This window comes from Delphinapterus leucas, chromosome 17, assembly GCF_059928025.1.
Source record: "Delphinapterus leucas isolate spDelLeu-1000000601 "Yukka" chromosome 17, BTC_Dleu_Yukka2, whole genome shotgun sequence".
In the NCBI taxonomy this organism is placed as follows: Eukaryota; Metazoa; Chordata; class Mammalia; order Artiodactyla; family Monodontidae; genus Delphinapterus; species Delphinapterus leucas.
Window position 1 is genome coordinate 80,039,954 of NC_143145.1, and position 25,117 is coordinate 80,065,070.

Genomic DNA, 25,117 nt, shown 5'->3' on the forward strand with positions numbered 1-25,117 from the left:
GCTCTTTTTAAAAGTGTTACGTTTACCCCAGCAATACTTCATTGTATTCACTGGCATATGAAGAATTTCACTTTTAAATGAATTATCATTCAGTAGGTGGTGTTGAAAGAATGGGCTGGGGAAACACAGCTCAGTGACCATGATTCTAAATGGAGTACCGTCTGTTTTCTCCTCTAGGTCGATACAATCAGTTTAAGTGCTGCAAGCACACTGTTGGTTTCAGGCACCAAAGAAGGCACAGTGACTATCTGGGACCTCACTGCAGCCACCATATTGCACCAGATTCCATGTCACTCAGGGACTGTATGTGATACTGCTTTCAGCCCAGGTAGTATTAGCCTTTTTAATACAGATAACACCAGGGGAACTGGAATTATTATTTTGAAATATATAATAAGAATATAAAAAGAAAAGCACCGTTTGCTGATAAAAAGAGGTTTTGCCTATGGGTAAGGCTGCTTCATGGTAAAATAAGGTATATGTGGTATTTGTATCAGGTACTGTTCTTAATTCCTCACCTCACTGGAGAAATTATAAGGTGTAAATGAATTCACACCAAAGGGTCATCAGCCCAGTGTCTTAAAAACAGAAGCGTTTCAGGGAGAGGCTAGTCATCATTGGTTAAATACAAGAAGTAGCTGTAGCTCAAGCGAACATTTCGCCCCTGGATTCAGCAGTAAAATCTCAGATTAATCTAAACCACACTCGTGAAGCTGTAACCCGTATCCACGTTCCGCCTTGTGTTTCAGACAGTCGCCACGTCCTCAGCGCAGGAGCAGACGGCTGTCTAAACGTCGTCGATGTGCAGACAGGAATGCTCATCTCTTCTATGACTTCGGAAGAGCCCCAGAGGTGCACTTTCTCGAGTTACTCGTGGTGAAGACATTTATGGACAGGCTCACGATCACGGCGCAGGGCCTGCTTTGGCCTTTCCTTCATGACCAATGATGAAAGGATGATTTCTGAATCCTTCTTGCAGGTGCTTTCTCTGGGACGGAAATTCTGTTTTATCCGGGAGTCAGTCCGGTGAGCTGCTTGTCTGGGACCTGCTCGGGGGGAAGATCAGGGAGAGAATCCAGGGCCACACAGGTAAGCTGTCTGCTGCTGACCTGACTCCACCAAACCTGCTTTTCCCACCAGCAGACGAGCCCTTCTCAAGCAGAAAACTCCCCGTGTGTCCTGTGCCGTGGACGTTCCCCTCCAGATCCTGGCTGGTCAGGCCATCTGCATCTCCTGGGTTGAGAGACATTCGACTCCAGAATGGAAGTTTTTAACTTCCACATGGAGAATTAAAAGCCAAGTAAAAGCTGTCTGTGCATTTAATACAGGCACACGGTAGAAAGAAACAATACAAAAGTAATGGAAATGGTACCAAAGTAATGAATCACAGTGGAAATGAAGTCTTCCTCCCACGGACCACCCCCTCCCGGGCCTCATCTTGGGAAGACTCTGCAGCTGGGTTTCTGGAGATGTCTCACATTACTGAAGGATGCGCTGCTGTGTGCGTCATCATTCTGCCCGTTGGGTTTTCACTCTGCTTACATGTGCACGTCTTCCTCTCCTCTCAAGCACTTGGAGGATTTTATGGTTAATTCTTATACTGGCTATGGTTATAAGTATCTACTGACTGCCCACCTTCACTCTCTTCCCTCTGTCACTGTTGTGTGTGGTTATTTCTTCGTAACATTATACGTTGAAGTGACTTGTCTATGCCTTTCTTCCCCAGCTCACAAGCTTTAAATAACACTTTGACTCCTGATAGAAATGGAAGTAAACCAGCAAACACACCAATTCCCTACTTCTCTCATCTGCTGCCTGACTTTTGTCACAGGTGTATATAATATTTGTATTCTGTTCTGCAATTCCCAGCTGCTTTAGCTTTACATTCAAATAGTTTCTTATTCCTCCCAAGTTCCTTGTACTGAGTAGTTATTCTGAGTTCATGCAGATTGTATTATAGGACAAGACCACGTGGTACCTCCTGGTCAGCTCACCCCCTAACCACACGTCTCTTCTTGCAGGTGCCGTAACGTGTATGTGGATGAACGACCAGTGTAGCAGTGTCATCACGGGAGGGGAAGACAGACAAATCATGTTCTGGAAATTGCAGTATTAAGTGCCTTTTCCTCGAATATTATTGAAACCAAACTTTTAAACAAACTGGTGAATGTGCAATTATAGTAGTTAGAAGTCTTACCACATGAGAAATTTGTGGTTTTAAACTTTATGAATCATGGTGACTTCACTGAAAGCCATTAGTTGTCATGCTCTAAGGCAGAGGGAGATGTGGCAGTACTGGGGAGAAAAACGTTAACATTTGTTAGGCAGGTGGTCAGCCCAGGATGACGATGGTCAGAAGACAAGTTCGGGTGGCAAAGAGCGTAGCTAAGAGAGACTAAACCAGCTGGGGAGACTTCCCAGAAGCACTGAACAATTTAAGGAAGGACTTTCCAAGAAAACGTGGGTATTCTCTGCTGCCGAGTCACTGTTACGTCCTCCTCCTCGACACAGCTGCTGCCCACTGGGCTTCGGGATGTGTGTCCACGGAGTGCTTACTTTCTATAACCCACTGGCCCCGATTCTAAGAACCTGGGGAAGGACTGAGCAGTCTTGGGAATGGTTTATTTCATTATAGCTATTAATTATGCCCATCTTTTCTATGACATTAAAAATATTTTTCTGTAATGAAAGCAGTTTTCATTTTCTCATTTAAATGATTTATTAACAAAGTACTGGGTACTTCAAGTACTGATCCTTCTAGAAAACCATACTGAGTACCGTGCACATCCTCCTAAGTCCAGATAACGAGGTGGAGAATCAAACTGAGAAACGGGCCGTGCTTGGCTTTTCTGAATTTCGCACGAGGTAAGCTGTGAAGCAGCAGCACTGACGACCTCTGAACCACAGCAAGTATGCGACGTAAGCTCTTTCTACACCGTTTACAAGCCCTGGTGTATGTTGAATGTTATACTATGACTCGGCCTGGGTGCCCCCAGGGAGAATCAGTAGGCTCAGTGCGGTCCAGCTTCCCGGCTGGAGGCCCTTCTCCCGACACTCAGGCCCTCTCAGTACAGAGGGGCTTTCCTCAGGCTCCCGGGTGGCAGCCACTCTGGGAGATGACTCTCTCCCACAGGCCTACTGTTTCCAATGATGCAATAACAGACAGACTAAAATCGAACTTTATTTATACATTTTCAATTAAAATAGAATAGGCATAAACCAAAGAGAAGGAAAAACAAATCAGGATGAAGTGTCGCTGTCATTCTGTTTGCAGGGAGGGGGCAGGAAATGGAACAAATTAAGACATCCCAGAGCAGCTGCGTTACATGTAAGTGCCGAAACCAGGTATTATCCCACTTAATCTACACATGGAAAAGAAGCCGAAGTTTCTCCTAGTGAGTACAAGAATTTTTACATTACGTATATAGTGATTCATTTCTCAGAAAGTGATACCAGTAACTTTGAGAGGAAAAGTTTCCATTACACAAGGACTAGAAAATCTCAACTGCAGCTGAGCAGCTGTGCTATCGCTCAGCATGTACCGTTACACTGCTCTGGGCTAGTGTCCGTTTAGCAGAGAACTGCACTGGGGGTTTCAGTAGAAAGGCAGCAATAGTTTGGCTTTTATTCTAGATGCTTAACGTTGTTTGTTAAGGTGACAGTCCAAGCCTATTAAGTAAAGGTAGTTAAAACGTAATGATAGTCAATACGGTCTCGCAGCCTACATACACTGTATAATAATGCTTACACGGAATGAAACCAGTGTGACTTAATTGGTGTTTTATACAAACAGAACTGAAAGAAAAAAAGTAATCATTCTAAATGTACTATGGTAACAGTAAAAATGCACATATACCATAGAACTAAAGTGATATGAAGAGCACTACCTGATACCCAGGACTGAAGGTGACTGGTTCCAACAGAGCTGAGCCTGGATCAGTCATCCTAATGACACGGGTTGTAAAAGCATCTGGTTTCCACTAAAGACACTAGTCTACAAAAGTCAGTCTTTCAACTGTAAAATCAGGATAAGGCTACAACTATCTTGAAGTCTGAACAAGATATCAGATCAGACAGTAAGATCCCAGCCCTACTATAAGACAGGAAGGTCCTCATGCAGCATATGCTTGCTGGCTCCTAGAAAGCTTCATGTGCTAATAGAAAGGTACGTTGCCAGAGATGTAAACGGGAGAACTTCAGTGAAGTTTCTACTGCACCGCGGCTTCTAAACCTCAGGAATGGTGTGATCCATCAAGCTTTTCATAATGCTTGGTGCCATCCTACAAGAGAGTCACTTTTATTAAATACTGAGAAAACTCCAATCCGAACTAGCCCTGTTAGCATCAAGTTGGAATTGGGGGGAAGGTTTTTTTTTAATGAGTTCAGATCTAAAATACCCAGCATGAAAAGCTATCTGCATCCTGGCTAGTAAAGTTAGATAAGATACAGAAAAGTCCTTGTACCTTTGTGTATCAAGGCTGGATAGTTAAGAAGACAGAAGACGACAATGCCACTTGTTGGCAGGAAGTGGGTGGGAGCTATTACTGGTTTAAGAAAAGTGAGCTCTTGCAGGATCAGTCCTGACAACTCTCCCTGCCAAGACCCCAAGAGCAGCTAGCTGCATTCTACCCAGAAGCTGAAACAAACCATTACAGGTGGTATGTTTTTAATATTTTAAATTCTATTTCCACGTGCAAGGTAGATTCTGCAAGAAGAATTCGACACTGGCTGAGCCAAGCCAGAGCGTAAAAGCTGCTGGGCAGACAGCCCTGGCCACCCCCTTTCTGTTCTCCGTCCTCAGCTTTCCAGGCCCATCCCTGAGGACAGACAGCACACCCCACACGCTTTGCTGCCTCCTGAGATGCTTCCGGGAATCAACCCCTGTGCCACCAGAGAAGCCCTGGGGGAACAGTCTTAAGAATCTGCCTGCCAGTTCAGGGACACGGGTTTTAGCCCTGGTCCGGGAAGATCCCACATGCCACCAAGCAACTAAGCTCGTGTGCCACAACTACTGAGCCTGTGCTCTAGAGCCCATGACCCACAGCTACTGAGCCCCCGAGCCACAACTACTGAAGCCTGTGTGCCTAGAGCCCATGCTCCGCAACGAGAAGCCGCCGCAACTCGAGGAAGCCTGTGCACAGCAACGAAGACCCAACACAGCAACAAAAAAAAAAGACTGTTCCTCCAACACCCCACATGCAAGAATTCTTCATGAACCACAAGCAGGTGTCTACCGAGCAGAGGAGCTGCAGGCAGACCACAACTATGATTTCACTGAAAACTGAGACGAGAGCCTGCCCACCTCCCTTTTTCTACTAGGAAACATCAAAATTTAGGAAGTGGATTTTATTCCATACTCGGGAATTTGTGAGGAGTCATCCTTACCAACCAACTCCTCTGATTTAAATTTACTTTAAATTTCTAGATAATGCCAATGTCATCTCTTAGGTTAAAAAAACCCAAAGGTTTGAGAATTACAAGAAGCACAGTGCTTCTATGAGGTCACATGAACGTAGCATCAGGTTGAAGAATTTGTCTACTTACCGTTTAATAATATGTTCAAATATAAAAGCAGGCATGATTGTAATAGTAACTACATTCCCAGCTGTTGACAGTATGTCTGCAATTTGAGAGTCCTGTTGAAAACACAATGAAAATTAATTCTACTGAGGCTTTATTAAATACATATAAAACTATTGTTGGTAAAAAATATATATATATGTCCTTTCAGGTTTTGCTAATGTCTCTAAAATCCTGACCCTTGGTATTTATAGTTTTTCTAGTTTCTTTACCAAGTTTTTAATTCAACAGAATCACAATTTCATGAGTGGTAACTTAAGTAAACCGAGTTGAAAATATCAACCAACGAATCATTCTTCTCATCACTTACGATCAAATCACTGTCCCCGTATACAATATTACCATAGCCCCTCGGCTAACTGTGTATTCTTAACCCAGGTTAATGAAATGAGCAGGTCTTAATGAAAACCTTTAGACCTCAAAAGAGTTCTATTTAGGAATATGTGGAGAGAATAAACCATAAGAATGAAGTACTAATCTGAACATAAACTATTGCACATTTCCTACAACTCCTGGATTGAAAAAAGCAATCATTCATCCAGAGTGTCCTCAAAATCTTCAATGCTCAGGTCTCCACAGTTCTAGGTCAAGGGACTTCAGAGATCTAGCCTAGCCCCGCCCCCCGCTACAGGAGCCACAATTCCAGGTGGTAGCCCCAGCCTGAGAGCACGGCCAGAGCCCAGGACCCCACTGAATTTCTACATGTTGGTCAATAACAGCACCAGTGAAATAGACAAATGAAAAAGACGCTTTTGCTAAAATCAAACTGCAGCAGAGTGAGTCCTAAGTTGTGCTCCTGACCTTCAGTCCAATGACATTCTGTCCGTTGACCTCACAGATGTTGTGTTCCGTGAGAAGACCGTTTCTAGCTGCAGAACTATCTTTCACTATGGATGTGATTTTTCCATTTTTAAAGACAAAGCCAACATGTCCAGTACTGTCCTTATGCATGGTAATTGTCCGTTCAAAGGGCCTGTAAACATAATGGCTTCAATTAAAACTTTAATTCCAAAGTAAGCATTTTCATGGATTTCCATTCTGACATACTGGATACTTTGTCACAATAAACTCACTGTTTCCAATGAGAGCTACTTAGTATGTATGGCACACATCTTGTACATCTTAGTGCAAAAGATGACTTTTTAAGAAATTCTCTCCATTACGGTTTGCCTGCCTTACGATTTCCTTCTTATAAGCATCAAAGACTTAACCTTCATGCAGTTTATCAATATGCTCTTCCCTTGAAATTACAGTACTCGCTGTAATTTAACATGAAGACAGGTTTGAACAAAAATCAGTCTTAAAAATGAATTTTTATCTTTTTTAACTTCTTAGTACTTCCTGGAGCTTAATTTTTCTTAGGAAATACTTATTTTGTTTAGAACCTTTAAAATATTTCTCACATCTTGATTTCGAAAACTTTATAGAAGATATTTTTGCTTTTGCTCTGTTTGAGAAGAACCACAGAAGCAGCGAGACGGAAGTTCCCCAGCCCCTTAGGAGAAAAGGCGGTTAAGACGGCCGTGTGCTTGCGTGCGCCGGCCGCCCGCCAGCTGCACCTGCCCACTCTGAAACTCTGCTGCCACGTGACTGCACAGGTTTCATGACAAAATACGAACTGCACGTTATAAACTTCACAACAGTCATGTCTTCGTGTTAGTCCAAGTTACTTTTTGAAATTTTCCTTAGATATAAAGCAAAGGTGGCATTCCTCTACAAAATGTTTACCACCTACCATGTGTGATACGGAAACACACAGGTAGATAAAACAAATTTAACTAAGACGAATAAAACCCCAAAGCTAACAATGTGATACAGGTCCACCCTCAACGCCCATGTGGCCGGGAAGGAAGCCCACAGTACATGTGCTGAATGTTTCCATTATAAATAAACAAGCTAAAGAAAGCGTTCCATCCTCCCACCTGACAACTAGAGCCTCATCCACCCAAAAGGCCAGATTGGGTTTTCTGAACCCGCAGACCCCGTGGAGTTCTGCAGGGGCCCTGCATCACGTGTCTACCCTGAGCAGGAAACCGGAAAGCAAGGCTGAGACGCCTGCTGCTCAGTTACCTTTCTATCCTTCTTTTCTATTTTCTAGAGAACCAGATTAAGAAAGGAAAGTGACTTCTTAGAGGACCAACTTCTATAAGCTCTGGAATAAAGTGTATGCTAAACCAGAATGCTATTTTAAAAAGTCAAACTACGTAAGAAAAATCCGCACTGCACAACTGCAAGGGTAGAAGGCTAACCGGTAACATTTGATCATTTTCTGCAACAAAATATTATATTCACAGAACCTTAAAAGCCCAAGAAAAGGAAAACGAGTCTTGAGTTTCCCCGTGGACTGTTTAGCCAGCTCACCTGTCACGAATGGTCATAGTGATCTTCTCTCCAAAAGCCTGCTTGAGCACCTTGTGTGCTCGGTCGGAGCTCCAGCCAGCACAGTTCTCCCCGTTGATCTGGAGCACCTGGTCCCCGAATCGCAGACCAACCAGTGAGGACGGAGAATTGGCCTGGACTAGCTGAACAAATATACCCTAGAGAACAGGAAAATCACCGGTCATTTACCACTGTTACATGTTTAAAAATGCTGGAAAATTAGGAACCAACTGGTTAGGAATCTACCCTATTTAAAAATAAAAGAATTACATGAGTATGTGTCATTATCCCCAAGAACGAAACTGAAAATTTTATCAAGGCAGTACCCTAAGAAATAGGTAAAAAAGTGAGATCTCAGTGGTAATTTCTACCTCAAATCATGACCCACCCGACCAACCTCCATCACCCCCCCATCTTGGAATAAAAAGACTAAGGAAAATAAAGTCAGATTACTATAATAAATGGAAGCTTCTATGAGTTTGATAAAATACCAAACAGGTATTATAGCACCTGATCATTATTTAGGGGGAAAGGGAGTAAAGTGTTAGAAGTTGTGTGATTTCTCTTACAGTTTAAAAAACGACAGTCTAAGGTCAGAACTCTACCTTTTGAGCTGAAGAATTCCTTTGCCCACTTGCTAAATTATGCATAATCACTACGATTAGATTTAACGGCCTAAAAAGGTGGGCACATTCAATACCATTCCAGTTAAAAGAATCTACTATGAAGTAAATACAGAAAACTCAAGTACAATTAACTGAGAACTAAACCCACAGGGATGTTTTTACTTATGTAAACTCTCAATCTCAGATGTTGAGCACAATATAGATAAGTAAGCATAAAGGAAAAGGAAGCATGGTAAAACATCAATACGAAAGCATTTATAAGGCTGGATCTTTTCTCCCACCTTAAGCTGGGTCAGACATGATGTCACATGTCTTACACTTTAGGGTGGTGCCTGAAACTAGGCGGCACCCAGCAAAGTGGCTGGACCAACGAGCTTCAGCCAAGGGGACAAACCCACTGCAAGGATAACTGCTATGGGGGACGGGCTGTGAAGAGTGTGGTCTCCTTCTTTAGGACAGAGGAAGGGGCAGCAGTGTACTCTATTCACCGAACAGGAAGGGAGAGCAGAGAAGTCCAAGCTTCCCAGAGCAGCAAGCTCACATGTCTTGCAAAAGCCACGAGTGTGCAAAGACAAACAGTGCCCTCAGCCACCTTCCGCCATGGGCCACACCATCCTTTTCTATGTGCAAAGGTGGTCACACTGAGCTAAGAAGACCAAAGACTGAAAAGGAATCCAATAAGTAATGCCTAAACCCACAAATCGGGGTGAAGACTCAGCACATCCTCAACATTCCTGAATGTTTCCTCAGAGTAACCGGGTTTAATTTCTTCAGTCTGGTAAGGTGAGAGGCAAAAGTAACTCTAAAGTACTTTTGAAAGTCACTGTTGCCTAGAAAATGCCTCATTAAACCCAAACTGAAGGATGGAAATAACAGACCTGTAAAACCACATTACAACAAGTTATATGATCTTCATTTAGTTTAAAAACACATCATAAGACCACTGATTCTCACTGGTCAGTCTTCCCTTAACTTCCTCATGTGTTGCCCTATTTCAATGCCAGAATTCTACTTGTATAAACTGTTATGTTTACAGGCAGACTAGTCAACTTTATTCCAAGAAAAGGACTCAAAAAAGAAAAAAAAATTTCATTCAAGGTAATGCTGGAAGTCCCAAACTCTGCCTCTTCAGAACGGGGCAGCGTCTCCAAGTGGAACGTCAGATTTAAAATACTCTCGATCACAGAGCACCATTAAAACTAATTAAAGCACCTACATTTTAAATTATTCTAACGTTGATCACTTAGTAACTATTTAGACAAATTCAAATAAACAATACAAAATACTCACATTATCTATGGATTTAAGCCTGAGCCCGATTTTTCCATCTTGATCCTTACACAAAATGACTTCCCGAATCCCTTGCTTAATTTCTGCTCTGCGGATTCCAGTATCATTACCAGTTACAGGAGCCACCATATAGTTCATGCTGGAAGCTCTTGCTATCAACTGCTGACAGAAACATACACAACCTGTCAATATTTAGAAAGATTCTCCCTGAAAAAATCTAAAATGATAAGTTACTTGAATATATTCAGTTGTGGTTTCCCAAAATATAATCTGAAAATTATTTCCTTCAGATAAAATTTGATTTTTTGCAAAAATGACTTTTTCTTTTTTTTTTAAACTAATTCTTCAGGTTAACTTATTCCCACATACATGTCTCCAAGAGACTGTCTGCTGCCTCGTGAATTCACTGGCATCTATTCCATGTGTACTTTGGCTTGTCTTCAAGCCAAATTATCCTTGAACGTTATAAAGGCCATATCATACTATTGAAATTCACTCAGCATTTTCCAGAGGGTTCTTTTATATGGCCTGATCTTCAACAATCTACTTAGGCTTTCAGAGTTTCTATAAAAGGGGAAAACTTCTTAGCTCACAGCTCCACTGTGAGGATGAAAAGTGCATGTTATACGAGTGCTGACACAAGACACTCAAATGGTATTTCTCGTCCCCAGTGATAAACATCTATGGATTAACCAACTGAACAGACACACCAAACAGCCCTAGAATAGCTAGACTAGGGACTCTGTCAGGTACCATTGTTTCAAGTTCCTCATTTTTTCAAGTTTTCTTGACCAAAATCAGTTTATTGTTTTAAGTGGACCCTTTACCCTCTACCAGAGACAGTGAGGGAAGAGCTTATTTATTACCAAGGCTTCTTAATTGGAATCTGTCATAAAAAGCTCTGATCTACCTAATAATTGTGATGCTCAGAGCAGCAATGATAGGGAAAGAGGAACCACAGTTACACACATACCACAGACCGCAAATTTTTTCGTTCAGAATTCATGGTAATTATGATACCATATTCTAAAGTTGATGGTCTATCGGAGTAACACACAGAGCTATACTACAAATTAGAACACAATACCAGAAAATGTAACTTTTGAAGAATTACAAAAAGTCAATGATTATAGCTATAAGAGCACAGGAAAATTAGGTAATAGGATAGAAAAAGAAAAACTTAAGCAAATGAATTATTTAGTTTAGCTGGAATATAGGACCAAAAAAGGAGCAGCTTTGGAGCGGCCTTACTTTTGGAAAAGAAATCTTCATTCTTTCCACCAAGTTCTGTTAAGCACTTGCCTAGTATTCTTACTAAGAAGACCGCATGATCAACACCACGTGACCTCTGCCCCCTCCTGCCCAGGGCAGCTACAATAACCTTCCAGATAGTCTCCCTGCCTCCATCTTGCCCTCTATTCATTTGCCACAGCAAGCACAGAAACCTTTTTAAAATAAATCCGATTATGTCACTCCCACAACTCAGAGCCCAATCCCTTACCATGCGCTACGAGGCTGCAGGCCACCTGGCCCTGACTACCCTTCCAATGCCAACCCCTCCAATGCCATCTGCTACCATGTTCTGCCTTGTCTGCCCATCACCTAGGCCTTGCCTCTCAGGTCTGCCAAGTTCACTTCTGCCTGAAGGCCTTCGAGTTCTCTGTCTGTACTGACATATGTGGCTAGCAAAGCCTAAAATACTTACCATGGTTCCCTTAATAGAAAATATTTGCTGAACCTCAATCTTAGGAAGAACTGCATCTTTTAAGGGGAAACTATAAGGAAGCATGTGGATATACTGAATGGTCAGAGGAGCAGGCAGCACCAGGTATAAGCTACTGTCAGCTCCGAACCCACCCTAGCTGGTGCAGCTGGGGCCTGACCATGCAGATGACGCAGTCCTCTGCCGGGGGTTCTGGTTAGCGCCCAGCACACGCGGAAGAGGGCAAGTGTCTCGTTCCTCCTGCCTGCCCCCTGCTGCTAGCAGCACTGCCTGAGTCTATCCCTTAACGCTGCTGACAGCAGCTCATTCCATTCTCCAGATTTTACCGACACTCCCAGGACCAGCCTCCCTGGTACAACCCCTCAGAGGCACCAGTACCCACAGCCAGCATCCTCGCCTCTGAGGCCCAGGTCACGGGGCTCTTCCACCATGCCTGTCAGCTCTGATAATTCCAACCTCCACCCTGTGTAGCGCCCCAGTCCTAGGAGAAGCAGCTACCTTCTGCAATTACATCTGTGTTCCACTTTTGCTTTTTTAAATCCTTCAACCTGTCTGTGTGATTTCTTAAGTTATCTCTGTTGAAAACTCTAGTGTGGTTTCTATTGTCCCAACTGTCCTGACTCATGTAAGTTTTTAATAAATATTTGGTGAATAAATAAAAGCCAGGTACTGTGATAAGCACTGGGGTCATGGCAACAACACAGACATGGACCCCATCTTCATGAAGTTAAGCATTTACCTGTAATTATGACAAATGCTATAAAGTACTATGGTCTCATCGCAATAATCTTAACAAAAGACTGAGATACACTATATTTAAGCTGAGAATTTGGTGTCTAATTACAAGGAACTTTAGACTTAATGTTAGAAGATTATGAGCAAAAAGAAGGTATGACAGACCTATATTTCAGAACGATGAGTCTAGCAGCAGCCTAGTACTGTTTGATATAAGAAGTTACTAGAGGAAAAGTCAGAGACTACTATAATAAGCTAGGTTACAAGTACAGAAACGCTGAATAGGGTTATACCAGGACTGGAATGGATTACATGAATAGAAGCAACACAGTAGAAACAGAATCACTAGGTCTTTAACTGACTGAATGCAGAAGATGAAGGAGAATGGACCAGTCAGAGGCATCTGAATCTTTAACTCCTAATAAATTAGAAAAGCGGCCACAGCACATACGTAGACTACATAAAAAGCGATATCTAGAAGGCAATCTAAAATCCCTGAGAAGAGGTCAATGCTAAAGTTATACATTTGTGAGTTAGCCACAGAGACGAGTTAGCTTATATCTACGTGTAAAGTATGATTTCACATAATTCAAAATCACACTGTACATACCCCCTGACTTGGTGCTCCAGGGACCACGGCCATATTTGCACGTATTTCTTCTTCATTTAAACTCAGGCCCATGTACTGAGAGAGCTCCGGATACAGTTTAGGATAGAGATCTAATATAAACGAATAAATGAATAAAGAAAAAACATTGGTAGAATACTCAAAAACTGTTGTTATTATGGACTTTTACTTGTGTTAAAAATTACATTTAACTTATAAAATCTAAGATGGATTTAAATTAGCAATTTGGAAAATCCCACTCTCTCTGTAATGACAAGTAGAAATGGAAAATACAGAAAAAGTTAAAGATGAAAGTAAAATGAGACATTTGAACTGAAACCTCAGATTTCACAATACTCAAGAGTAGAAATAATTTTTCCAAATTACCTTGCCTTTTTCTTAAACCTATTTGATTAGGAATTTTGTAAACATACCACTGATTCTCCACTTAAGAACAACGGACCAAAATGTACACTGTCCAGTCAGCTACTTTTTAAATTCATTCAGTAAACACAGCTATGAAATGATTCTTCTGAACTACAAAAAAACAAACTGAAAGCTTGTCAATTTATTTAGTGTCGTATCATTTTAGGAATGTTAAAAGCACATACCAATGAAATCTTGGAAACAGTACATTTAAATACTGACAGTATTTAACCGAGTAGCAAAGTCAGGTACTATTTCCAAAAGCTCTTTTTGACATGCTTTGTGACTTAAAATGAATTTTCTAAAAGGAACAATGTTCTAAGATGACAGGCCATAAAAACCCATTTAACACTCCTTTTGTATCTTAAGTCATGTTATTTAAGAGTTCTGTCCTGAATCCCTATGAACTTAGAAGGAAAAGGGACCAGGAAGAAGGATATGAAACCTGGGGAGAGATTCCAGGATTTGGGAAGTTCCCTCAGAAGGAAGCGGCTGGAAATTTCAACTCTACCGACCCCCGAGCCCTGCAAAGAGAGGACAGTTCAGCCGGCGAGTTCCATTTAACTTAATTTTCATTAAGTCATAAAGCACACCTTCATATTCACAGTTCACTTTCTTGATTAAAGGGTTATTTTTTGAAATGAACATTTTTTTTCTTCTTACTATTAGAGCTTTAACCACCATTTCATGCTGTGTACGTTAAAAAAAAAAAAAAAAATCTTGGATTCCCTATTTCAGCAAAAGAAGGCTTAACAAGTATCTCTGTTCAAGGAGAATGAACCCAAAGTATAAACCTACTTCCATCTTGAGAGATGGGAGCAGAAGCTTCAGATAGAATCGCTGGATTGGCAGGGTTTGCAGAAAAGGCAGTTTGAGCCTGAAAAAGAAAAGAAGAAAATTCTAACACCAATGCTATACAGATAAACTTGTTATATAATTTATAAGTTAAATCCAGTAATTCCAAAAAGAGACTAAAACACTTTAGTTTTATTCAAGAAATTTTAATTCCAAACACTTTCAGCAATATATTTTTCAAAGAAAATCCACAAATCAAAAATGTATTTCATGTTATAAATATTTAACACTATCGTATAAAACGTGACTTAGCACCATTCTAAATATAATCAATATTTCACAGTGCTACTGCAAATTAATATTTTCAAAATGCATTATAAAATGAAGGTTACACACATTACGGTGGTTTCGTTATTCTTTTGCTAATTAGTCTAAGTATCTTATCTACATGTGAAAAAAGCTTAACCGTATTTATATAAAACGTCATATATCAGAAAAACACCTAAAAATTTAAATATTTATTAAGTTACTTATATTTATTTCGCCATTTTAGCATATCCCACTGAAATAATTTCATCTACATTTTAGCAAGTATGAGAAGGGGTTATGTTATACTAAATACATAAATAATACAAAGCATGCAAAACACATACTGTATCACTGACATAAAAATGACGGTAAAGTAATGTAACTTATAACTGTCAAGCTTGCAGAAACTTTGACAGTGCGTACACACTTAATCAGTACGACTCATGCGCAAGCATGCCAGGAACTCCTCCCAGGGCTGCCTTTGCAGCCTGTGTCGTTTTAAGTATTCCACTGAAGGAACTCCTTTTTCCTTTACAGATACATCTGACTTTCTAAAATAGACACATGTCACTGGTTGGCAGTAAGTTGTAAGATCCATCTCTAATATCATTTTTTACTTAGTCAGAAATATGTCGATTAGGTAATGAAGCTTACACCTACATATCAACCTAGCGCTGAAATTAATGCTAAGAGTAGTCCCAAAGATGCTTAGAGAGATGGAAGCTTAATTAAATAAGGAAAGTCTACAAAACCACTGAAGGTACCTCACTCTCTGGATTGTAAATGTTCTGATATGCTTGTTATTGAGTCATTCTTTAATATTTACTGTTTCATAATCTGTCACAATCTAAACTGAAATAAAATGCAGCACGAAAATCTTTATAATTTTAAACATATCCACAGACTCAAAGTATGCTGAATTATGAAAATCCTTTCACCAAGTATCAGCTATAAGGAGCTAGTGGCCAGTGGACTGCTTCTTGGCTAATCTCTAAGAAAAAAATACTGTCCACTAAAAAGAAATGAGCTTGCCATGAAAAGACATGGAGGGATCTTAAATGCACATCACTAAGCAAAAGACAGCAATCAGAAAAGGCTCCAACTATAGGACATTCTGGAAAAGGAGGGGGGAATGGACAGCACAGAGGACGGTGAGGGCAGTGAAAATATTCTACACGACACTACAACAGTGGCCATATGTCACCACACATCTGTCCAAACCAACAGAGCGAACAACCTCAAGAGTGGACGTCAAGTGTAACTCTGGACTTGGGGTGGCAGTACTGTGTCAGGGCAGGTTAATCAACGGTAACAAATACACCGTGCTGGGGAGGATGCTGGCAGTGGGGAAGGCGGGCACTGTATGCACTGTGTAGGTGGAGTCAGGGGGAGGTGCCTGGGAGGGGTCACTGGCATGGAAACTACCTTCCATTTAATTTTGCTGTGAACCTAAAAACTGTTCTGAAAAAATAGAATTTACTAATTTTAGAAAGTTGATCCTTTTTTACACCGATCTATTATTTTCTGTTCTTTCATTCACTGCTATTGTTCTCATCCAAGGAATACTGAAGTAAGAACATATATAAAAAGCTCTCTGCAAACAAAGTTATGTATTTACTTACTATATATTCTGTAGTAAAAACAAAAGAAAGATGGTACAATAAGGGCTTAAGGACTATAAGCCATTAAATGTAGCACATCATTTCACACATACTTGAAATCTCAAACTATTTTTTTAAAAAAGGGTGGGAGGGGGATGGTGTCTGGAGGCAGGGGGTGTCCCACGGAGCGCACAGTTATGCCAGAGCATGTTGTTTCTGCCATTACAGAAAGCATGTGGAGACACCATGCTCATGGAGCCACCAGTGTCAATCTCTGCTCACTGTGACAGGAAACTGACGAAATCACGGTTTCTTACCAGCTTATTTTGCACAGGTGTGGCAACCACAGGTTCCTCTCAAAGACTCACAGGGGACAGGGAGGTTCAGGGACTGTAGGATACTGAAAGCCACAAGCCTAATGTTGATTGTAAGACAGTTTACAAAATATGAACTGCCCGTTTCACTGCTGCAATTTAGTTTTGCCGCGGCATAAAAGGCCAGGAGAGGAGAAAATGAATACCACCTTTACAGAGGCATCTCAAAAACAAAAGCCCAAGTATCACCTACCATAGAAAATGAAGAAAAAAATAAAACCAGCCCCAGACTGCAGTGGCTGGGTTAGGAATCTTTTAAAATCCAGTGAGAATTTAACAACTATGTGTCCCCCTCCTTACTTGCTGTTACATCTCCAGGCAGCCAGCTTTCTGCTCAGGACATAAAAAGTCTTCTAATGGAAATACCCATATAATTTGCCTCTCCTTCAAGAGGTCAGCCTGACGTAGACTATAGCCCTCTTTATCTTTCAATCCAACATTTGCCAGTATCAACTGTTTCCTTCTCTTTCCGCTGCTCTCAAAATAAAAAACCTCTGCTCAAAGTCTACTATGGTTAAAGTTCAATTCCATCAAAACTAAAAAAAAAAAAAGCATGAAAAGGAAATTAGTCATTTTCTCAGACCCATCTGCAAATCCTATCACTTAGTGCTCTGATATCACATTAATGGCTTAACTGTTATTCTTGAAGGGTAAATATTTCAAATAAAAGCTTTTTAAAAAGAAAGTGCCTGTTCAGATGAACTTTGTGGAAATAAAAACCATGAGAAAAACAATGACAAAATACCAAAGAAAAAAAGGGAGATTTCAGATGACCGAACAGTCCGCTTAAAATGGTCCGGCACCAAAGCCTTTGCAGCTGAACGGATGTCAGAGATTTTACAAACCACCCATCAACATCCACAGGGGAGCCATGATGGAAAACAAGTGGTCATGACCTCCCCCACCCCCATTTTTATCCAATCACTGCTACACGGCTAACAATTTCAGCTACACATTTGTTACTATTTTTGCTGGGTTTTTTTTCACCCTAAAAGGGCCAACATTTTGCCTAAAAAACACCTGTATTCTTGTATTCTTCTCACAAGTTTCTAATAAACGTTTTTATGTTCATTAAATAATTGTTAAGAAGTAAATCTCATTTAGAGTAAACTGAGGTCAAGACCTCAAGTAAAATGATCTTTAGGGGAAGAAGCTTTGAAGTACTAAAACAACTCAAAATGAAAGAATTCCATCACATTTATCATATCAAAAAGATTTTAGCAATAAAGAAGTATAACAGGGAGCTCAATTTGTCTTGTCAAATTAGAAGAACAAATGACAGCCGAAAAAATTCTGACTTTGAGAGAACAAGTTGAAAGTAAACTGCAAACACGATGGGTTCATTAAATACAATTATCTCTAGTTAAAAAGAAAAATTTACAGAACTGCTAGAATTGATCCCAATCGCAAACTTTCTTCTTAAGCAGAAGCATCTATCTTCAAAACTAATACTTACATAAAGGAATACAAAAATTTCTTGACTTAATGAAATTAGAAAGACTGTACTAACACAGCCACTTAGGGCAGGAACAAGTAAACTGTCTGCTGCTTACATTTAAAAAGAAACAAATCACTACACTTTCATTGTGCATTTACACTACTACTCTTCCTAAAGCAGCATGTACCTCCCTATTTCTATGATTTTTAACTTCAGAGAAGACAATCATGTTAAAGACTTGTCATACCTGAAAACCCAAAAGAACAACGTACGAATTTTAAACAAGACAATGAACGTCTAAGAAGTTGGAGTATATTTTACCAACTTAAAAATGTATTTAATTTAGGGCTTCCCTGGTGGCACAGTGGTTGAGAGTCTGCCTGCCGATGCAGGGGACATGGGTTCGTGCCCCGGTCTGGTAAGATCCCACATGCCGCGGAGCGGCTGGGCCCATGAGCCATGGCCGCTGAGCCTGCGCGTCCGGAGCCTGTGCTCCACAACGGGAGAGGCCACAGCAGTGAGAGGCCTGCGTACCGCAAAAAAAAAAAAAAAGAAAAAAAAATGTATTTAATTTAAACCTTAGTTATAAAACCAAGCTATCTTTGAAGAGTTTAAGTCCCGTTTCAAAGAAATAATAACCTGTACCCATTAATCCACAGTGAAATGAAGAAGAATCTCTAGCTTTTCTAACTTTTTAGTTAGAAAAACTTTAGAAAAAAGTGAAAAGTTTATAAAGTGTAAAAACGGACAAATACATCTACTATTTAAGTTTCTTGCTTCACTTCACCTATAACCAGAACGTATGGCAGAGTACATGGGGAAAAAAAAGTACTTAAATTAAAGGACTTAAACATACCTGAATCACCTTGTCTACCTTCAGGTCTTCAAGAGATGGGTACAGAGACATTTTTGCAGGATTTTCCTAAAGAAAAAATAACTTTCTATGATTCAGATTTTATTGAAATTTCAACAGTACATGCAGCCAGCAACATACACATAAACGTGTATAAATGTTTAACACAAGAGACATTTAATTTGCAAAACACATGGGAAAATATGAGCGTGCAGCTATACTAAAAACTGCTGGCTGATGAATGGTTGCCAAACTACCTCTCTCTTCCTTCTGTGATCAAACTACATCCACTACAGATCTTAAACGTCCCTTAGTAAAAAGCCCCTTGATTTCTGAAGTTTAGAAAGTCAAAGAGGGGCTTTCCTGGTGGCACAGCAGTTGAGAGTCCGCCTGCTGATGCAGGGACACGGGTTTGTGCCCCGGTCTGGGAAGATCCCACATGCCGCGGAGCGGCTGGGCCCGTGAGCCATGGCCGCTGAGCCTGCGCTCCACAACGCGAGAGGCCACAACAGTGAGAGGCCCGCGTACCACCCACCCCCCCCCCCAAAAAAGAAAATCAAAGAGAACGATTATATGACTCATCTAGCTTACACAAGGGCTTGGCAACTGAGCCAGTATTGTTACATCCTTCTAACAAAAATCTGCAACAGCTCATACGTGTTACCTATGTATAAAACGTCTATTATTAGGAAAATATATATATACACATATTACATAAATATGTATATGTAAAAAACAATATACACCAACTGTTAACAAGAGTTCTATCTTTAAGAGAAATGAATGAAATAGATGGTAAGGGACTGAGGGATAAGAGGGACATTTTTATATTTTAAACATTCCTATATTGTTCAACGATTTTTAGTGACCATGAATTGCTTTTTGTAGTAATTTAAAACACAATTCTCTAAAAGAATTACAGGGATATACACTCCAAAATTTTGTTTAGCTGTTTTGAGATGAACACTTCCTTTAAACCCAACAAAACATAATATATTCTAAATTGGTACAGGGTTTGACATATCAATTTATTACCTCCCAATCAAAATCCACCCATAATTGGCTGCTCTGTGGAAATGGAGATGGGCCCTCTAATTATCTGCTCTTCTACCAGGTGGCAAGATGCTGAGCTCTGTCAGCAGAGGAAGCTGGAGGCACACTGCAGGAGAAAGGGTTTTCTCTCTTCTAAGTTCCAGTGTACGGCTCCAGCCAGGCGCCACCTTTGAGCAGCCTAAGCACCCAGCTCCCGCAGTGCACAGCAGCCAACCGTCCCCAATACTCTGTCGAGCACGTTCCCAGCAATGGTGTCACCAGCAAGGCATCCCTCATGAGTAGCTTTCCCTAGCACCCCCTTCCTGTGGCGTGCAGCGAGTTCCAAGGTGCAGCACCCCAAAGGGAGACTTATCCAGGAAGTTTGGTATCTCAGCAACTTCACCGTCCATTGAGTGACGGCTGCACTCTCTCCAACAAAGCCTGGATCCCGATACAGGAAGAGGACAGCTCATCCTGGGGCACTATCTCAGCCCTGGGGTGAGCAGACACTTAAGAAATGTGCTCTTCCTGTATTCTTTAAAGTTCTCTTTACTTCTGACTGGCCAATCCCTGTTTCTTCAATCATGGTATCGTTAAAAATTCTGTACACTAAACTTTCACTGCTCAAATTACTATATGGTTTCTGTCTCCTAGTTGGATACTAAATGACAGTTTTTTAAATTGATATACTTCACATACCACAGAATTCACTCTTTTAAAGTATACAATTCGACAGTTTTTAGTACATTCTGAGTTGTGCAACCGTCCCTATCATCTAATATTATAACATTTCCATCACCCCAGAAAGAAACCCCATGCCCACCCATTCTCCCGTCCCTCCAGCTCCCAGCAAGTATGAATCTACTTTCTGCCTCTCGATTTGCCTGTTCTGGACATTTAACTTGGAATCACAGGACATGTGGCCTTTTGTGTCTAGTTTCTTTCACTTAGTATAATGCTTCCGAAGTCCATTCATGCTGTAGCAGGTACCAGTACTTCACTCCTTTTTAATGGCTGAACAATATTCCATTGTATGGATATGACACTTCTGGGTAGCAGTCGATGACATTTTGGGTGGCTTTACACTTTCTGACTTATGAGCGATGCTGCTAATAATGCTAATGAGCATTTATATCCAAATTTGTGTGTAAACGTATAATGCTTAACTGTCTTGGTATACAGCTAAGAGTAAAACTGCCAGGTTATATGGGCATCCTCTTTAACTTTTTGAGGAACTGAACTGGTTTCTGAAGTGACTGCACCACTTTACATTCCCACCGGCGCATGAGAGGGTTCCAGTTTCTATCTTGGCCAGTGCGGTTGTCCCTCGGCATCTGCGGGGCACTGGTTCTCAGGGCTCCGCTGCCCACGCCCGCACACATAAAGCCTGTGAAGGCTCAAGGCCCTTACGTAAGACGGCACAGTGCACACCCGCTATCGTCTGCTTTATTACAGCAACCCTACTGCACGTGAAGCAGCGTCTCATCGTAGTTTTGATCTGAATTTCCCTAATGACTAATAACGTTGAGCATCTTTCATGTGCCTAGTAGCTACTTTATATCTTCTTTGGAGAAATGTCTATTTAAACCCTCTGCCCATGTTATTACTTTTTCTTGCCTAATTGCCCTGGGGTAGAACCTCCAATAAAATGCTGAATAGCAGTAGCCTGACACAGTTTCGAAGAGGAAAACGGGGCCTAAGTTTGTGGATAAAATGCAAATTCTTGAGAAAGCACAATCAAACATGGCTTAACTATTAATCCGGGGAAACAAAATGAAGTACCTTTTGTGTCTCAAAAGATCACTTCCCTAGAAGCTTTCTCCTTAAACACATTTTATTTAAACTTTCAACCATTTTATCGACATCATAAACACAATCATTTTAAATTCACTGTAACTAATGTTGACCAGTAATCCAGGTGCTATTTCCATTTTTGGTTCTGCCACTGGTCACCTACAAGATCCCATTTTTCCTCATGAAAAATGAAATGGATGAGTGGCTCATTTCAAAACTCACTGAGTAGTTTTCTCAATTTTTTTCCCCACAGAAGCTTTTCTTCAAACTAATATTAACTGAAGTTGTCTCAACTCTGAGGTCACTCATACCCACACACTCAGGCCAAGAAAAGAAATGGGCTTTCCAGAATTTTTTTAAAAGTATCAAATATCACCCCAACTTATACTTTTTTAAAAATTTAGTTTGTTCATTTTAAGTATGTTGACCTTAATTAAATCTCACCATTCTTCTAAAATACAAAGGATTCCTCAATGTTTTTACTTCAAACTATTTCTTGGTCTCATTTCATCCAGTTTCTTTCCAAACATTACAACGTTCCAGCCACAAATGACTTGCCATTTCCTACCCAGGTCAAGTGTTTCTGTGTCTCCACATCTTTATAAAAGCTTTGTCTTCTTCCTGGAATATTCTCCCGGGACTTTTCTATCAAAATCTTAGTCAAGGTGACTTCTGTGAGGTCACCTTTGATGACTTCAGTCTGACATTATTTGTGCCTCTCAGTTTAGCAGTTTCACTCTGACTTTCATTACAGCTAGTTTATGTTTAACTCTGCTACTTGAGATCAAGGCCCACATTTAATTTTTTATTTATCTAACACAATACCTTATCCTGACAGGAAACAAATGTTTATCAAATATTTTAGCCAATAGTATCAAAATTACAGTAAATAAGATATGGTTAAAACTTTTACTGGAAAGTTCTAATGGTCTCACCTTGCAAGTCTACTACTTTGTTGGGTTTGGTTTTTTTGTTTTTTTGGGTTTTTTTGCTTTGTTTTGTTTTTGCCACATCAAGCAGCTTATGGGATCTCAGTTCCCAGAACAGGAATTAAATCCAGGCCAGGGCCATGAAAGCCTGGGATCCTAACCACTAAGCCACCAGGGAACTCCCAACAAACCTACTACTTCGAACAACACTGTTAAAAGCGTTCCAGGAAAATAATAAATGTTTGTATTATTTTTCTTGAAGGACTCCATTAACTCACTTGTATGGTATATTTACACCTTTGACCTAAAGCTAAGTGTCAAAAATACTTAGCCCTGGGGACTTCCCTGGTGGCGCAGTGGATGAGGCTCCACGCTCCCTATGCAGGAGGCCCGGGTTCAATCCCTGGTCGGGGAACTAGATCCCACATGCACGCCACAACTAAGAGTTCACATGCCACAACTGGGAAGACCGTGTGCCACAGCTAAGGAGCCCATGAGCTGCAACTGGGGAGCCTGCCTGCCACAACTAAGACCCAGTGCAAACAAATAAATAAATAAATATTTTTTAAAAAACTTAGCCCTTTTTGAAGAACCACAAGGCTCCTCTTGAAATCCTTTCAATTATGTTTGGAATTTCAGAATGATCAATAATGAGATTTGAGAGAACTCTGAAAATAATTCCATTACATCAGTGTGAGAATTCCCATTTTACTCTCACTTAAAACTCTATCAAACACTATGACTGTACCAACTAAAGACAAAATCTCTTTGCAAGCCTTCCCTTCAGCCGACGGAGCAATCAGTGAGAAGGGAGAGCTTACAGCTCTCGCTGCTCCTGAGATCAGTAGGCACCACACCTTTGCCATCTACTCTAATGGTCTGCTCACAACATTCCTGACAAAGTAACAACTTTGTTTCATTGGTCTAATTCCTGAAAAGAACTGGTGCCCTTCATTGACCCCTAAACCCAGGCTTGGCCCACTCTATGCTTCCGGCAACCTCCTTGCATCTCACACCTCACTGAACGCCTCTGCACGCCGTGGTGCAGGCCTTTAGAAGATAACCCCCCAAATCAATTACTACTAAGAGATTTCTCAGTGCTTCGAACAGTTTCAGGGTTCTTCCAGAGCAACTGAAGACAAAAAGAATTTGACTAATTCTGCCTCAGTATCAAGTTTTCCATCTGACCCTCTACCTCCTCAGGGCAATGTCAGGGTAACTTCCTTGGTCCTTAAATATCTGCACAGACCAAAGAACTCTGAAATTCAGACACTGTATATGATATTTTGGAACACCTAGTTAACTTGCTTTCTAGCAGCAATGCTCTGATCAACAAAGTAGGAAACATGCTAGTGAAGATGTCCCGTTAATGTCACCTAAATGGCACCACTCATCATTTTCTGAGCGACTGACTCATTCCTTCTCTCAAACCACCCACTACAACTGGCCTCCCCTTTTAAAAATGGTGTGATCGTTCAAGGTAAAACAATGTTTGTCAGCTTGTTTAGTCTGAGTTGTTTTTAAAAAAACCTTGGGATGATGAAAATTCAGGACTGCAGAACCACTGATCTTAAAAAAAAAAAAAAAATACGGTGCAACACGTCTGGTGCTCCGGTTTTTGTAGCTGCCGCCCAGGGGACAACCCCTGATGGCCTGGCTCCGGCTGCCAGCAGGGCGTACATTCACAGGTCCCCCAGGATGACAGCGCTCCTACTGACAGCTGCATGGAAGGGGCTGGACCTGTATGATATGCTCACCCCGAAGGCAGCTTCAGGTGTGAGGAAGACCCTACCTGAGTCCCCTCCACCACCACCAAGCCAACAGTACGCTGCATCTGTGGAGAGGACAACGGCGCCATCATCTGGCTCTGTCGGCCCAAAGGTGCGGCCCAGTGATGGTCTAACTGTGGAACCCATACAAGTTGGTGCCCCACCAGCTGGCCTACCGAGAAAACAGTTCTTAACAGGTTCTCCTCCAGGGCACAGTGTAAAGACAGCAGACTGAACTGCACCCCAGACTCCCTGTAAAAGAGGTCGATTACCTTATCTTCAAAGCCGGGGCCTGTAGAGCAAGCAGGCTTGTAATTAAACACACACCCAAGGGCTGTAATTCTCTCCAGAAACTGGGAGGGCCAGCAGGTCATCTGTGCACTCTCCCTCTCTCTGTCCCACCCGAGGCAGCCAGCGTCTCTGAGCAAGGACCTAGTGCCAGTGTACACGTCTGCCGCCCACAGGGGACATCCCTGGCTAGCCTGGCCCTGGTGGCCAGCGGGGCTTGTATTCACCAGTTCAACAGGACTGTAGCAAACAAGCCACAGTCAACTGGCAGTCTTACCAGGGCTCAGTGCAGAGGGAGCAGACAGAAATGCCTATTTCCCAATCTTCCTCTGAAACAGGTAACTTTGCACACTTTTAAAACTGCTGCCTGAGAGCGTGGCTTCCCAACGGCCCGAATCTAGGTGCTGACCGCAATCCTCCCCGTTGGGCCAGTGACAGACCTGACACACCCTCAACTACTGGGAGCCAAAAGCAATAAAGCAGGCTGCTGGGATAGCTGCAAGGTTATGAGATACAACCAAGAGCTAGTAGTGCAGGGTCGAACGAGAAGGCTCATATCTGTGAGGCCA

The 25,117-nt window shown here is 41.4% G+C and overlaps 2 protein-coding genes across 11 annotated transcripts in view; one reads left to right on the forward strand and one right to left on the reverse strand.

Annotated features, from left to right (window-relative positions):
- The window catches only part of NSMAF (neutral sphingomyelinase activation associated factor), a 64,888-nt gene extending 61,553 nt beyond the window's left edge, over window positions 1-3,335 (forward strand). For 3 of the 8 annotated variants that reach the window (XM_089899131.1, XM_089899130.1, XM_089899129.1), the window contains exons 28-30: window positions 178-328; window positions 750-852; window positions 980-3,335. In XM_089899131.1, coding sequence (XP_089755257.1) covers window positions 178-328; window positions 750-852; window positions 980-1,274 — 549 coding nt within the window. In that variant the 3' untranslated portion in view covers window positions 1,275-3,335. The remainder of the gene's footprint in view (window positions 1-177; window positions 329-749; window positions 853-979) is intronic. The other 5 variants (XM_089899133.1, XM_089899132.1, XR_016388560.1 and 2 more) reach the window with 4 other exon arrangements.
- Window positions 3,162-25,117, reverse strand: part of SDCBP (syndecan binding protein) — a 32,151-nt gene continuing 10,195 nt past the window's right edge. The window contains exons 2-9 of one of the 3 annotated variants that reach the window (XM_022556857.3): window positions 18,740-18,805; window positions 14,165-14,243; window positions 12,944-13,053; window positions 9,876-10,037; window positions 7,942-8,117; window positions 6,382-6,553; window positions 5,545-5,636; window positions 3,162-4,280 (exon numbers count right to left, since the gene is read on the reverse strand). In XM_022556857.3, the coding sequence (XP_022412565.2) occupies window positions 4,226-4,280; window positions 5,545-5,636; window positions 6,382-6,553; window positions 7,942-8,117; window positions 9,876-10,037; window positions 12,944-13,053; window positions 14,165-14,243; window positions 18,740-18,790 (897 nt within the window). In that variant the 5' untranslated portion in view covers window positions 18,791-18,805 and the 3' untranslated portion in view covers window positions 3,162-4,225. The remainder of the gene's footprint in view (window positions 4,281-5,544; window positions 5,637-6,381; window positions 6,554-7,941; window positions 8,118-9,875; window positions 10,038-12,943; window positions 13,054-14,164; window positions 14,244-18,739; window positions 18,806-25,117) is intronic. The other 2 variants (XM_022556858.3, XM_089899136.1) reach the window with 2 other exon arrangements.